The sequence below is a fragment of the Oryza sativa genome, chromosome 4, assembly GCF_034140825.1.
Source record: "Oryza sativa Japonica Group chromosome 4, ASM3414082v1".
NCBI classification, from domain to species: domain Eukaryota; kingdom Viridiplantae; phylum Streptophyta; class Magnoliopsida; order Poales; family Poaceae; genus Oryza; species Oryza sativa.
The window spans coordinates 31507643-31523047 of NC_089038.1; the positions used below are offsets into that span (position 1 = coordinate 31507643).

The window sequence follows — 15405 nt, forward strand, 5'->3', positions numbered from 1 at the left end:
GCTAGGTCTCCTCCTCTTTCGCTTCGCTGACCCCCCAAAACCCTAGCTCGAGCGCTCCCTTCTTCCCCCCACCTCTGCGGCGGCGGCGGGCGGCGAGATGGCGAAGTCGCTGCGGTCGAAGCGGGAGAAGCGGCTGCGCACGCTGCGGCGGGAGATCGCGCAGCCCTTCTACGACAAGAAGGAGGCGGCCAAACTCGCCGCGCAGGCCGCCGCGCTCGAGGCGCCCGCGCTGCCGGTCCGCGCGCCTCCGCCGCCGTCCAAGGATTCCGGCGGCTCCCGCGCCGCCTCCAGCTCGGCATCGGCCATGGGTGAGCCTTCTCTCGTCTCAGTGGTTCGTGGTTGTGGGGGTAACTGTGGCCCTAGTTTTCATGTAGGAGGCGGACAGAATCGCTCTGCGCCTTATCTGTTATGTTTGGGATGCTTGTTTGAGTATCAATCCTTCAGGTAGAGAATACTGCAGATTTCATCTCACGATGGTCCTGGTGCACACAAGGTTATAGCTGTAGCTGCGATCGGTGGATTGAGCTGACCTTCCACTTTATTGCTTTGCTCAGTTAGTACATGACTATCATGATAGTTCTTGAAGTGTATCAGCGGTGGAATTTGCTCCGATTGACAATGCGTTGGTGCTATGTTGATGTCTCGTCTGGAAACCTGGAAAAAAGCATGTTGTTGGATGCCAATTTGAGTAAATTTAGCTGCAAGGAGCATGAGCCGATAACTGTTCTGTTGTGCGTCTTTGAAAACTATTGGTGAAACAAATGAAAGCTTCCTTTCTGAATCGCTTGCCTATATGTGTGTTATGTTTGGACTGAAGATGCTGTTAAGTTCTTTTATTATTAGGTTGCTGTACATCTGTTTGGAGTCACTTCCTCTTGGTTTGCAATTTGAGTACTTGTATCAGGGAAGTGACCAATAGTAACATTTGTGTGATGTCCTGTTATGAAATTATTAATAGGTAATGGAAGGGTATAAGTTTCAATCAAATTTAGGTAATGGAACATACAAATCAGACACTGTTTTGCTTCACATGAAATTTGCACCTGTTAGTAAACACAAAACCTAACCGGTAGATGCAATTTTGGACTCATTCTCATATATCTAACAGAAACGACTTTTTCATCAATTTGTTTCTATTGCTGCCTTGTTGATCAAGTATGTTGTACTTACTAAATAAGCTTGGTTTGTTAGTATGGATCCTTCTGATTTTCCACCATCAAAACACCTGATTCAGAGACAGATATATTAGAGTCGGTTTTTACATTTTCACTTCACCTTGTTTCTTGACTGATGGCATGCTCTCTTTGTATCAACAAAACAGACGTTGAGATGGCGGATGAAGGAAATAACAAGTCCAAGTCCTTCTTGAAGCCAATTGGTAGCATTAGCAAGAAGAAGGTACAACTTCACTTGAAGATCAAGAAAGATAAAAGAAAAGCTAGGAAGAAGGGGAGGTTTAGTAAAAAGTAGGTGTCAAAGCTTACTCTGTTATGAGAACCATCAATTTTGGTTAGTTTGAACAATGCATGTAATGGTAATCTCTTGTGTTGTTGTGCACCTAAGTGTTAACCATCCATTCTGGGTGGATACCGTATTGAAATCAGCGAAAGCAGTGAGCCAGTGACACCCTATTCAGGAGCTTCATCCGTATTACTGATATGATCTTTTTTTAAGCATCTGTGATGAGCTATATATATTCATTTCCTGGTGAGTCTTTGCATCTGCTCTTTCCGAACTATTCTTAGTGATAACAAAAGGGCATGATGTTAATTTCACCTTGCATCTTGTTGATTTCTTAATGATTCATCATTTCATAATTTGGATCATTTTGCCCCAATGTTGGTGGGCGCTTGGAGATGGGGGATGTTCTTGGTTTACTACATCTCATGTACAGAACTTGTACCTATCTGTTGTATTGAAGTGCAAATTTCTTTGATCCAGTACTCCGGTGCCAGCCTTATTCCCCGTTCCTACGATATCTTCATTAAAGAATGCCAAGTCTCCAAGAACGCATGTTCCGTTCTTTGACAGTTTGATAGCAGTGGCATGTTGAGCCGTTAGGTAGCATATGAACTGTCAGATGCTGTTGTGCATATGAGGTTTTGTAACATGATCAAGTCAACACATAATTCCTGGCAATTTCCATGCACTCATGTGCACTAAATAACAGTAGTTGACTTAACATGAAATCCGATCAGAATTCAGAAAATAACCTCCAAACTGAAGAACATGAACTGAATTTTTTTTGGTATCGTATTTCAGTAGCTAATTTTTCATGATACTGTATCGATTCTTAAATTCGTTGAACCCGGCACGAACAAGCTGCCTTGGCTGCTAAAAATGTCATTTGATAATTATGAATTTGGTACCTGTTAAATTATTGCACGACTCGTATCATGGTACACGAAGAACTCTGGCGTTGAATCGATCCTTGCACGTCTTAGTCCCCAACCCACACGCTCAGTTGCCATCATTATCCCCACCCGCTGACTGACCCAGGGCTGCATGTTTGTTACACCTCCCCAACATTTGCACAACTCGCACATCACCGAAGAAATGTTCAGACATAAAAAAAGAAGAAGAAGAAAAGAAGTTGCATCAGCAAGCCAGACATACTACTCTCTCTCGGTCCCTTTTCAAGTGCAGTTATAGTTTTTTTTAATCCAACTTTAACCGTTCGTTTTATTTAAAATTATTAAAAAAAAATTAAAAAATAAATACACATAAATCACTATTCATGTTTTATCATTTAATAACAAGAAAAATACTAATCATAAAAAAAATTTAATTAAGACGGACTGTTAAACGTTGGACATAGAAAACCACAACTGCACTTAATATAGGATAGAGGAAGTAGTGCTTTTTTTTTGCAGGGGCATAATTATCATATCATGGTGTGCAAAGGAAGCGATGGGACAATCTCGTTATGTTTAAATTATTAGGGCATTTGCAAATTTGCCACCGGTTTTTTCAATATTGCAAGGATGCCACTCGAATGATAGTTCTAGTGGCATTTTTGTAATTTTCTAATGGCAGTTTTGCAATAATGATTCAAAGTAGTGGTAAATTTACAATTGCCTCTAAATTAATTAGGATGGACATTTTCCAAAAAGACTTGGAGATCGGTCAGGGCTTAGGACAAACCAGTGCACAATGTAACAGCGACATATCGCGTAGAAGAACAATTCAAACTTGAGTTATTTATTTATCTTTTACGATGTTTATGACCTCGATTTCAAGTCTACGCCCCCATTTTGTCAAAAATATTACTCCTTCCCCCCTCTGAATGGGATGGTTAAAATGCAAATTTAATATTTAGGTCTTTTTTTTCTCCAATAAGAGTTGGATGAAGTTTAAGATTTTTGTGACACGATTTTCAAACTGCTAAACGTGCGTTTTGTGCGAAAACTTTTTATATGAAAGTTGCTCTAAAATATTATATTAATTTATTTTTCAAGTTTGTAATAATAAAAACTCAATCAATTATACGTTAATACCACATTGTTTTGCGTAAAAAAACTTAATCCTAATCTTCATCTTCATCTTCAGATAAAAGAACGCCACCTCAATACCACTGTTCATCGTAAGATAAATTCGTTTTCGTTTTCGTGGACTTGAATTTCAAGTCTCCTCTCCGATGGCCTCTCTACCATCCATGTCTTCTCCACTACGTCTCCCGCGCTAACCAACCTACAAAGATCAGAGATCGCGAGCGCGAGAGCTCGAGGTCGCAGAGGAGGAGAGAGAGAGAAGGAGATCAAGAAGCACGGCAATGGCGAGGAGGCTCGCCGCCGCGCTGTGTCTCGCGGTGGCCGCGGTGAGCGTGGCCGTGGCGACGGCGAGGTTCGTGGTGGAGAAGAACAGCGTGAAGGTGCTGTCGCCGCGGTCGCTGCGGGGGCGGCACGAGGCGGCGATCGCCAACTACGGCGTGCCGGACTACGGCGGCACGCTCACCGGCGTGGTGGTGTACCCGGCGGACGCGAGGCTGGCCGACGGGTGCAGGCCGTTCGGCGAGGCGGCGGCGAAGGCGCTCAGGTCGCGGTCGCGCCGCCCCGTCGTGCTCCTCGTCGACCGCGGCGGCTGCTACTTCGCGCTCAAGACGTGGCACGCGCAGCTCGCCGGCGCGGCGGCCGTGCTGGTGGCGGACGGCGTCGACGAGCCGCTGCTCACGATGGACAGCCCCGAGGAGGAGACCCCCGACATGGCGTTCCTCGCCAACATCACCGTCCCGTCGGCGCTCGTCACCAAGCAGTTCGGCGACGCCCTCCGCGCCGCCGCCTCCGCCGCCGACGACGAGGTGGTGGTGCGGCTGGACTGGCGCGAGTCGATGCCGCACCCCGACGAGCGCGTCGAGTACGAGCTCTGGACGAACAGCAACGACGAGTGCGGGCCGCGGTGCGACGAGCAGGCGGCGTTCGTCGGCGCGTTCCGCGGCCACGCGCAGCTGCTGGAGAAGCGCGGCTACGCGCTGTTCACGCCGCACTACATCACCTGGTTCTGCCCCGACGCGTTCCTGGAGACGACGCAGTGCAAGGCGCAGTGCGTCAACCGCGGCCGCTACTGCGCCCCCGACCCCGACGGCGACCTCGCCGCCGGCTACTCCGGCCGCGACGTCGTGCTCGAGAACCTCAGGCAGCTCTGCGTCCACCGCGTCGCCAACGCGCGCAACGCCTCCTGGCTCTGGTGGGACTACGTCGCCGACTACCACCTCCGCTGCTCCATGAAGGGCGACCACTACACCCGCCGCTGCGCCGACGACGTCGCCAAGTCGCTCGGTGAGTTAGCCGCCGCCGCCTCGCCGGCTTACCCTTCTTCTCGCCGCCGCCGCCGCCGCTGACACAGTGGAGTTCATGGCGATGGACAGGTTTGCCGATGGATTTGATCGACGAGTGCATGGGGGATCCCGACGCCGACGTCGAGAACGACGTGCTCAAGACGGAGCAGATTGTTCAGGTTCGGTGACCAACTGACCAGCTTGATGCTGAAAAATGTAGTAGGATTTTGAAATTTTCGGTGTACTGACGAACACCTTCGCCATTGCTGTTCTTGATGCAGGTTGGACATGGCACCAGAGGGGATGTGACGATCTTGCCGACGCTGGTGATCAACAATGTGCAGTACCGGGGTAAGAACGATCAAGATCACACTGAATTGTGGCTAAGATCATTGTTCGATCGAAGATTTGGTGTTTGTTTCTCTCTGAAACAGATTGTTTGCTGTTGATTTTACAGGCAAATTGGAGAGCACTTCGGTTCTCAAGGCGATTTGTGCTGGATTCAAGGAGTCCACTGAGCCTGATGTCTGCCTGACACCAGGTTTGCAATCCTCACCAGCTGAAATCACACTTGATCAATCACTTGATCCAAGTACTAATCATTGATCATGAATTCATGATATCCACTAATCATGGCAGAAATGGAGACTGACGAGTGCCTGAACAACAATGGCGGCTGCTGGCGAGACGAGAAGACCAACATCACTGCCTGCAAGGTACCCCATTCCCAAAATTCTTTGAAGATCACAAGAAATTACTGTGATACAAATCAATTCAAGTAGATAAAACTTTTATTGACTCACTTGATTATTTGGCAGGACACTTTCAGGGGAAGAATTTGCCAGTGCCCTGTAGTTGATGGTGTTCAGTACCAAGGAGACGGCTACACCCACTGCAAAGGTTGTACTAGACTACTGCTAATGTTTCACCTTCAATTCAGTGTTCTTCAGAGGATCATTTCATTTCAGCTCATCTTGCACCTGAACATGGCTGAATTTCCTACTGATGTTTCTGCTCCACTGCAATCTTTTCAGCGGTCGGACCAGGGCGGTGCGCGATGAACAACGGTGGCTGCTGGAAGGGGACGAGAGACGGCAAGACGTTCTCTGCTTGCTCGGTACTATGATAAAAACATGCCACCTCTGTGATGATCTTCTAAACCACATTAGGTGTGACCAAAAAATGCTTGTTGGCCTATCCGCCGCAACCGAATTTTGAATTCTGAAACTTAATTTTATAGTTGGTTTTGGGGTTTTTATCATCGTAGTATGCTTTTAAGCATTTGGCTTTTAAATCGTGAACAACACAAATATATAAGTTTTACTCAGGAACTATTTTTGGTTGGTTCATTCATTTCTAAGCCGTAGCTCAACCGATCAGACACGGGCCATGGTGTCTGTCACTGTCACCTGCTAGCTTCAGACTCATCTGATGTTTTGAGCTGTTTGCAAATGCAGGATTCAGACTTGAGTGGGTGCAAGTGCCCACCTGGGTTCAAGGGCGACGGGCTCCATTGCGAAGGTGATGAAATCACTTGTCACTCTCCTGCAAATTTCTTGGTCAGAATTGCATCAGGTTGTCGTCGTCAGATCTTGTTCTTGATCCGTTCTTCGCCATTGCAGACGTCGACGAGTGCAGCGAGAAGCTGGCGTGCTCCTGCCCTCACTGCTCCTGCAAGAACACATGGGGTTCGTTCGACTGCAGCTGCCATGGCAACAACCTGATGTACATCAAAGCTGAAGATACCTGCATTGGTAATTCTTCGTCAATGGAGATCAATCCAGCCTCGACATCGTCATCTTCCTCATCTCGTCGCTCGAGATTTTGAGAATGGGTTTGTGTTTTTTTGGTTGCATTGCAGCGAAGAACATGTCGGCGTTTGGGTGGCTGGTGACGACGCTGGTGCTGTCCTGCCTCGCCGGCGCCGGCGTCGCCGGATACGTGTTCTACAAGTACAGGCTCAGGGTACGCTGGATATGATCAGACAGCGTCATCTGAACATTTTTGTCAGAAAATGTTCTTCTTCCAAAGATCATATCCATTGCTGGCGTTGTTACTGATTTTGCTCTTGTTCTTGTTCGTGTGCAGAGGTACATGGATTCAGAGGTGATGGCGATCATGTCGCAGTACATGCCTCTCGAGGGCCAGAACGGCGAGAGGCTGCCGCTGAGAGAGGAGGCCCAGGTTGAGCATGCTTAGCTAGGCAGGTACTAACAACTTCCTGTCTGAACTCTGAACAGAAATTGTGGCCAAGTAGTTACTGAACTCATATGTTTCAGCATTATTTGTCTGTGATTATAGTTCCTTCTCTGATTCTTTCCATACTTGCAGTTGCAGAGGTTGAACATTTTGGCAATGTCCATTCGTTTTGAGACGCCAAGACACATGACAGCGACGAATGCCGCGATGTACATGGCGAAGTTCAGACATCATACTTGATGACAGGGGTTCTTGCAGTTTCTGCTTGGTGCTTTTGTAGAGAACTGAACCAGATAGGTTCAGAGTTTCTGGTAGAAGAACGGGATAAGTCTATGTCAAGCCGGTGCACCGCAAAGTGCAGACTAGACAAGTATAGCTGCTGTAATGCAGATTTGTTAGAATATATTGTGAATAATAGATCAACAATCTTCCTAATAACTTTGAATCTTGAACGCCTGATTTGTGGCATCACTTCATTAACAACTGAATCAGTTGAACTTCTAAGTGGTATCTAGGACGCACTTGCATTGCATTACCTTATACGAATGATTATCATTCTACAATAATACTACTACAACACGATCAAAATTTTGTTACCTCGCGATCCACACACAACACTATTCTACTATCCTTGAAAACTTAACAGAGCCTTCGTCCACAAGGCTGGTTTGCTTTCTCTTCTTGGATAGCCTCTGGAAACCACTCTGTTCATCAACAAACTGAGCAGCGGTCCTCGCTCGTAGTTCTTCAAGAGTCTCTCCTTCCTTAGCTCGCTCGATCACCTGAATGCAACCGCAGGAAGGTCAAAATACAAATTTCATCGCATTGCACTGCAGTATATGGTAGGTTAGTTCGAAGAGGAAATGTTTGATCCGTTACCAAATGTCGCCCGTAGAGATGAGTGCTCGCAAGTGCTTGGAGAGCGTTCTGCGCCTCTTGCTTTGTGACGAATTCAACAAATGCGAAACCCCTGTGACTCCCAAACTTCATAGGCAGTCTGAGGCTTTTGATCTGAAATTATGTTCCATCGATACACGTAAGCACAAACAAGAGAAAATTCCTTGTGTTCTCAACCTGAAAACATAAGCATTGATCAACCTGAAAGCAGCTAACTCCTTTTTGTCTATCGAAGAGAACAGAAAGCATGAACATGATAGGTGTTTTACTATTTTCATGATATATTGTTGCGTGATATTAAATTTTATTCCACAGACTACTATCCTGGACACAAAAGGACAATTACCTGGCCAAATGGGCTAAATAATTGCCGCAAGTCCTTTTCAGTTGCTTCAAATGCTACATTCCGCACGAGGAGTTTTGTTGAACTCTTATCCTTTTCATTTTTCTTAGTCTGACCATCTTTTCTCCCATGACACAGTTGCAAGATCAAAGCATGTCCATCCAAAACCGTTCCCTATTAACACACACAACATACAGCAGGCTGAACATCAACAGAGATCATGGTGCGGAAAAGAGAGAAGAGAGGAAAACGAAGGGTGGGAGGGGTACCTGTAGATCCTTGCAGACACTGGTTGCAGTTTCAACTGAGTCGAACTCAACAAAGCCAAATCCCATCGAAACATTCTTGCCATTCTTAATGTGCTTCTTAACCTGTAGAGATATCCAACAAAGATGTTTGAGAATGAGATCTGGAAAACTCCATTCAATGCCCATAAGCATTGCAACCATACCGTTGCACTTTTAAGACTTCCACTCTTCAATTTTGTGCTGAAATGCTGCTTCAAGGATTCATCCGATGTCTTGAAATTCAAATTCTTGACAAATACAGATCGCGACTGCAATGGACAGTTGTGTGTTACTAAGATTTGTAATTATTTGGGCCTAAAGCAAATAGATGATATTTAAAGGCTTGCACATGCAGCCACAAAAACTCGCAGGCAGGTGCAACCACAAGAAAACACGAAACAGCCTCTAGCATCATACAGTAAAAGCGGTCCAAGTATATAAGGAACACCGAGTGTTATTCAGACATGAACAGTTGAACACAAATGCCAAAATCCAACTTGGACATGGCCACACGGGAGTCAGTGACAGTTAAGAGATGGTTATAATAAAGATTTAAGTCAAGAGAAAGTTCCAAACCTCCACCCTGTCAGGATCAATCTCTTCAGCACTCACTCCTTCCACAGTTTGCTCTACAATTGCTTTAGTAACAATCCTGTCACCAACAACATCCTTCTCATCATCTTCCACAGGTGCTGAGGTGGGAGATAAAATATTTTCAGGTGCCCACTCCAAATACAGTGGAGTATCCCTGCAGTAAATAGTAACACCAACTTAGGAAATATACATGTGCAGATTTCACAATCACACTAATAGCTAGAATTATATAACATTCACAAAAAGTCAGAATAATAAAACATAAAAAAAATAAACCATAAGGATGACAGGGTATAATTCCATAGAGAGCATATCGATCTATAACTAGAAAGCATTACAACACCCTTAGATCAAATAGACTAAAATACAAGCATCAAGTATGAATATGCGTCTCTCATGCTACTAAAATACAAGTATCAGATATGAATATGCATCTCTCTCTCTTGCGACATGCATGCCAGTGCAAATAGGATCTAGCTGTATCAACGTCGATAATGGGTTTTTTCTTTCAGTTCCTAGGCAAACTTTAACTTAGATTACCAGGCACATGCATATGAAAAGTCGATTAAGAATGGAGAAAACAAACTAAAGAAAACCCCTCATTCTTGAAGTAAATATCGATGGCTGCCTAATTTATTTAAAGAAAATATGTTAACTATCATGCATTATTCTATCTTAACAGAAAATTTACTACATTGATTTATCCTAAAAGCTCAATAAAACTGTATTCAAACTAGTCATTAAGAGTATTAGATGTGGACTAGCACTATTGCAGATACTTACTTGTATCTTGTGTACAGTAACTTTTTGAAAGCATGCCGAGCTTCTGTCGCTTCAACAAAAACTACCTGACATACAAACTCAAGGGGTGAAATTATTCGCAATACAGGTAATAATGTTCACTTGGTAATTTGTAGAGCAAAAGAAATACAAAAGTGAAACATTCCAGACAGTAATGTAGGACACTCAAACACTCAAAAGTGTCATGATATAATGACCAATGACCAATGAACAATTGAACAAAATAAGCAGAAATAGTTACATACCAAGGCAAACACTCTGGTTGGAGGGAGGATGATTTTATCCAGGCTTCCATGTTTGCGAAACATTGTGGCAAGATCTTCCTCACAAGAACTATATGGCAAGTTCTTTACCAATATCACATGGTTGCTTCTTTTAAACTTCTCATTTCTTTTGGAAGCAAGCTCTTCCAGTGCAGCAACATTAACTCCAGACCTTGATAAATATTTCTTGGTCTCTGCAATGACATGTGTCTCACCAAGAGCAATACGAACAGCAAGGTCATCTGCTTCTCTATCAAGTAATTCACTTTTACTGATTCCATTCTTCCTTGCTATGTTTTCAGCAACCTAAATGTGAATGAGTTTGATCGGTTAGCATGATACACGAGAGTTTGATTGTTTTTTTTTTTTCAAAATTCAGCAAAACTATCCTAACCCTAAAAAGGATACAAGGAAATATTTGAATGCAGTATAGGGTAAAATTAGTAGCTAAGTACAAACCATGTCAATGAAAAAACGTTGAACACAAGCAAAATGCAGTAAATCCACATCAAGGTATCAAACATTAACATACAGTATCTTGGCGCATATAAAAGCTGTTCCAAGCTCTCGTATCCCCACTGATTTCAGAAGCTTTCCTCTGATCCAACTTTTGTTGTTTGAGACTCATTTTCTTCTCTTCGTAACTAGATCTGAAAATTTTAAAACAAATTTTAATTATTGAATAATTAATTGAAGAGAAGAATGGCCACAAGGGAAACTTCTTTTCTTACTCAATCTTTTTATTATTTAGTGGCTTAGCAGCCTTAACACGCAAAAGTCGCCCCTGAAAACTTGAGTTGTCCAATTCAAGTGCCCTACAAGGCAAAAAAATATTAGCCAAGCCAAACACATAAGAATCAAGGATAGTCTCAATATTTTGTGATACTTTTTTGTTCTATTCAATCATTTAAATTATGTTCTGATTCCTGAAGTTTGCAGAAGTGTATTTTTTTTTGTGAGCTAAATCAGTGTTACACTGTTCCAGATTTAGTCCATCACAATTAAGCATTGGATTATAAATGCCAACGGTTTGAGGCAAATACAAGACATTGTTAACCTCTTTTTTCCTTCTAATTTCATTCCTTCCTAATAATTCTGTACAACCAAGTACATAGAGGGCTAGCAGAATACAGGGTGTGAGTATAAACTGCTACTGAACAATATGCGTCTCATTTATAAGAGTGGCCAACAGTAATGGATTAAATTATCAGCAGTAAGCTAAACAACAATAAGTTCATCTACATTTGAAATCATAAACTTGCTGACCAAATTTACCTGACTGCTGAGTCTGGAAGGCTAAAGAGCACATAACCTCTTCCAGTTGATAGCTTTGTGGTTTTATCAACGACAATACGTGCTTGATCAACATCACCATATTGGCTACACAGCTCCACTAAATCACCTTCACTGAAATCATACACAAAAATACTCTTTTAAGAATAATCAGGCAGCCATAGCTTCGATTATTCCATATGACACACAAACACTGATCTCAGAAAGGACAAGCAATAACATACGTAGTTGCATATGGAAGATTGCAGAAAAATAAACGGCCAGTCTCCAGTGCCAACTTCTTCTCGTCAGTAATTAAAGCAGCTTCTTCATCTTCCTTTTCTTGATTGTCATCTTCTTTTAGTTGGCTGTCAAGATTTTCAACCTCTTTGTTGTCAGAGTTTCCCGCCTCTTGCACAGTAGAGCCTTCCAGAGTCATTTCCTTATCTACATTTTTTTTCAAGTTCAGACTATCCTTCTGATGAGCTATTTCATCCTTTTCATCTGCATCGTGTGATTCATCAGATGAGTCTTCATCATCAGTGCTGTGGTCCGATTGATCACCAGAATCTTCGCTATCAGATTCTGAATCTGACCAATTTTTCTTGATTTTACTCTTAAAGAAGTCCATATCTGTCATATCTTTGCCTTGTTTACTTTCTATTTTTAGCTCTTCTGAAGCCTCTTCTGAGGAGGAATCATCAGATTCTGACTGATCATTCGCCATTTCCTCATCAGAAGAATCTCCAGAAGATGAGTCATTCTCAGAAACTGGAACATTCTTCTGAGGTTTCTCAGGCTTTTCACTAACTACCATGCTATCCTTGGCAGAAGCATCAAGGGTACCCATCGTATCATTAGCCCACATCTTTGCTTTTGAGCGGGGCTGCATAACCTCAAGAAACTCTTGGAACTTGGGATCACTAGCGGCACTGCCTTTAGAACCTCCCACATCATCAGATACTTTTTGGCCCTTGGAACTTTTGAGTGGTGCACTAACATCTCCAGTCTTAGTCTTGTCTTTGCTATTATATTCAGGCTTCTTTAAAGAATGACGGCTCCAAGGGCGAGGAGCTTCAGGATCACCAATCTTACGAGCAACCTGACACACACCGGAGGAACTGTTAAGTCTGTAAGGTAAGGAAATGCTTATTTCCTTACATTAACCCACCATAGTCATATTCAATCTTCTATAGGCAATTCATCAAGTGGATAGCAGTCCAATGAGGGAAAAAACTAAAAATAGTTGAGGAATACGGGAAGTACCTCGCAGGTGATCTTACAAGTGTCGATGTATGTGTTGTTGAAATACTTGAGTGCTTCCTCTGCCTCCTCGTTAGTTCTGAAACCAACGAATGCAAATTGCCTGCTCTTTCCATCCCTACCCAAAAGAAAGACATCAAACTTTATGCCTTGCTCGCACTACATCTATAACCACTGAAAATATTTTATTCAAGCAGCAGCACATGTTGCATGTGTTAATGGTGTAAATCAGGTACATCCTATCTTCGAAAGCCTAGCATCATAGCCAGAGGTGACAACCAAACTCGAGGTTTCCTGACCTAAAGGGCCAAACTTTTTCGAGATCAAGGTCCAATTTTGAAATCCAACCCACAACTGAACAGAACAATGCAGGATAGTGAGACTTTGATTCTCTTGCCCATCATCGCAAAAAAAAAAAAAAAAAAAAAAGAGCACAATCTTTTGTATAAACTAGCAAATGCTCATCCTATCGTTATGTAGGAATATATACATCCAGCAAAAAGAACAAAAAGAAGCATTTATTTTGCTGGTCCTCTGCAGTTACACGAACCACTAAGACAGCCACCAAGCTGCCATGGAAGCAGTAGCAGCAACGACCTAAGCCTCTAAACGAGCAGCTTCCTCTCGATTATTACTTACTTGGTGCGGATGACCTTGGCGTCGGTGACCTCCCCCTTCCGCGAGAACACCTCCCGCAGCCGCCCCTCGTCGGCGCCCTTGGGCAGGTTCTTCACGCACAGCCGCGACGACCTGCACCACCACAACCACAACCACAACCGCCGCCAAATCAGCCACCGAGAAAACAAAAACAGCAAGACACGCAGCAGTGGACTCAATAGAGAGGATTCCCCCACATGCCGATGCCGGCGAAGTCCCCCCCCCCCCCGGCTTCTGCGGCGGCGGCGAGGTCGGAGGAAGAAGAAGTGCAGAGGCGGCGGCGCTCGAAGCCTCCCAAACTCCGCAAACAAGGGTTGCTCTTGCGCTTGCGCGACGATGAGGATACTGGGCTCCCGACAGTAAATGGGACGTACATGGGCTGGATCAGCCAGCCAATGGGCCTCGTCGCGGCCGGCGAGAGGAGAAATTTTCTCATTTTTAGTTTTATTTAATTTCAAAAATTGTTTTTATTTTGAAGTATTACATATCTCTTCTTTGTATAAAGGTAATGTCCACTAAATGCCTAAAGCTCGACATGCAAGCATGTCACATCAACACATTAAGCATACAAAGCTCAACATACGAGCATATAGTAATTATATCTACAATTTATTTTATTCTAAAACTAAACATGCACATGCTAAATCATCAGTCTCAAATAATTTTTATAATATTTCAATCTAAATCATTTCAGCATTTCTCCATTATCTAACATATATCCTGCAGCAAAGCGCGAGGCATATTTGAGCACTCTTTGCGAGAGATATTTTAAAAAACACCCTTCAAAGAATTTTTTTTAATGGCGTGGCACACAGCAATTAGTGTATGCTAACTATCTCACGGAGCATCCCACATTCTACAAGCGATCCCTTGCAACTTTCTAAAATCTCTAGGAGTGTGATAAGGGGGTCACATGTAAAATAGCATTACATGTTAGAAAATTGATTCACTGGTGCCATTAGTGTCATAATACAGTAATATTGCTTAACTCCTAGTGTTATGTTTGTTGCCTAAACAATATAACCATGGATTTCACATGAGGTTGTCGGGGTTGGGGCTTTTAACTATTTGCCACTCTTACGAGTGGTGCTTAACGATTTGCCACTAGGCCCACATGTCATAGACACGTAAAGGCCCACATGTCATTAATAGGGTGTAGTAAATCGTTAATTGCCATGTCAGAAGAGTGGCAAATAGTTAAATATCCCGTCGGGGTTAGCTGACCTAGCGATTGTGTTGTAGCTCCACCACTACAAGCGGTCCCTTTGGAAGCCCTCTACGGCAAGGGGCCATTTTGCAGGCACCTTCTTACACTCTTATGTAAGGACATAAAGGGGGCCACCTGCAGTAGCCGGTCCTTCTTCGTTAAGCTGTTAGGGGTATAGATTTTGTCGGTGATATGGGACCGGGGATACGCACAGTAGAGGGAAGTCACCTTCCCATCTGGCCACGTGGCCGCACGGCCTGGCCTTCCCCCGCCCCCTCGGGGGGTGATCAGGTAACACTGAGGTGGCCAGGGGGCCTCGGGGTGCCATGTCACGCCCCTCGGGCCCTCAGCGCGTGCTGCCCTGAGGCCCCCAGCCGGCCATCACGTGGCGGGGAGAGTGGGCGGAGCAAGAGCGCCGCTCACCGCTTTCAATGCGCGGCGCCCCAACCGTCCCATGCTGCATTTAATGCGGTGTGGGCGGGCGTGCAGCACCACCCGATTGACCCATGTCAATCGGGCTTGACCGGTCTGTGACCGGTCACAGGCGATTGGACTGGTGGCAATGCCCCCACGTCCCGCCCAGTGTCAGGCGGAGTGGGGGCAAGTATGCCCCGTCCCATCGGCACATTGCCGAGAGCGCCCCCCCTCCCCGGCGCATGGTGAGCCCGCCAAAGACTCCATACATTTAAAAGAGAATGACAGGAGTGTCCCCCGTGTCAGGCGGAGGACGGCGTTGAGCCCCACCTAGAGACGCACAACCACCTTGCTTCCGGTTGAAGGCACGGATGGCGGTCTGATCCAGGTTAGGTGGGTCCCCCTCCCATGGAGGGGTACGCATAGACGGTGCA

The 15405-nt window shown here is 44.6% G+C and overlaps 3 protein-coding genes across 6 annotated transcripts; 2 read left to right on the forward strand and 1 right to left on the reverse strand.

The window, feature by feature from the left end:
• The first annotated feature begins 13 nt into the window (after nt 1-13).
• Nucleotides 14-1631, forward strand: LOC4336956 (uncharacterized). The gene is made up of 2 exons (XM_015780078.2): nt 14-308; nt 1322-1631. The coding sequence occupies exons 1-2, from the start codon at nt 98-100 to the stop codon at nt 1468-1470; spliced, it is 360 nt and encodes a 119-aa protein (XP_015635564.1). The 5' UTR covers nt 14-97; the 3' UTR covers nt 1471-1631.
• A 1994-nt stretch (nt 1632-3625) lies between these two features.
• LOC4336957 (vacuolar-sorting receptor 7) lies at nt 3626-7411 on the forward strand. 3 transcript variants are annotated; one of them, XR_001545360.3, is made up of 12 exons: nt 3626-4775; nt 4865-4953; nt 5056-5125; nt 5232-5315; nt 5414-5490; nt 5593-5674; nt 5809-5891; nt 6232-6295; nt 6397-6528; nt 6636-6739; nt 6863-7027; nt 7106-7411. XR_001545360.3 is itself a non-coding variant. In XM_015780074.3 (12 exons), the coding sequence occupies exons 1-11, from the start codon at nt 3773-3775 to the stop codon at nt 6971-6973; spliced, it is 1899 nt and encodes a 632-aa protein (XP_015635560.1). In that variant the 5' UTR covers nt 3626-3772; the 3' UTR covers nt 6974-6981; nt 7106-7411. The 3 variants fall into 3 exon arrangements, 2 of the variants coding, with proteins under 2 accessions (XP_015635560.1, XP_066165744.1); XM_015780074.3 differs by having other exon boundaries at nt 6863-6981; XM_066309647.1 differs by having other exon boundaries at nt 6863-6977; nt 7106-7252.
• LOC4336958 (multiple RNA-binding domain-containing protein 1) lies at nt 7391-13738 on the reverse strand. 2 transcript variants are annotated; one of them, XR_010740821.1, is made up of 15 exons: nt 13548-13738; nt 13333-13443; nt 12697-12811; nt 11676-12532; nt 11434-11565; nt 10890-10973; nt 10691-10808; nt 10141-10464; nt 9878-9942; nt 9077-9248; nt 8665-8769; nt 8483-8584; nt 8217-8387; nt 7853-8047; nt 7391-7755 (listed from the first exon to the last, which is right to left on the reverse strand). XR_010740821.1 is itself a non-coding variant. In XM_015780072.3 (15 exons), the coding sequence occupies exons 1-15, from the start codon at nt 13724-13726 to the stop codon at nt 7591-7593; spliced, it is 2832 nt and encodes a 943-aa protein (XP_015635558.2). In that variant the 5' UTR covers nt 13727-13738; the 3' UTR covers nt 7391-7590. The 2 variants fall into 2 exon arrangements, 1 of the variants encoding a protein (XP_015635558.2); XM_015780072.3 differs by having other exon boundaries at nt 7853-7984.
• Nucleotides 13739-15405: the final 1667 nt, after the last annotated feature.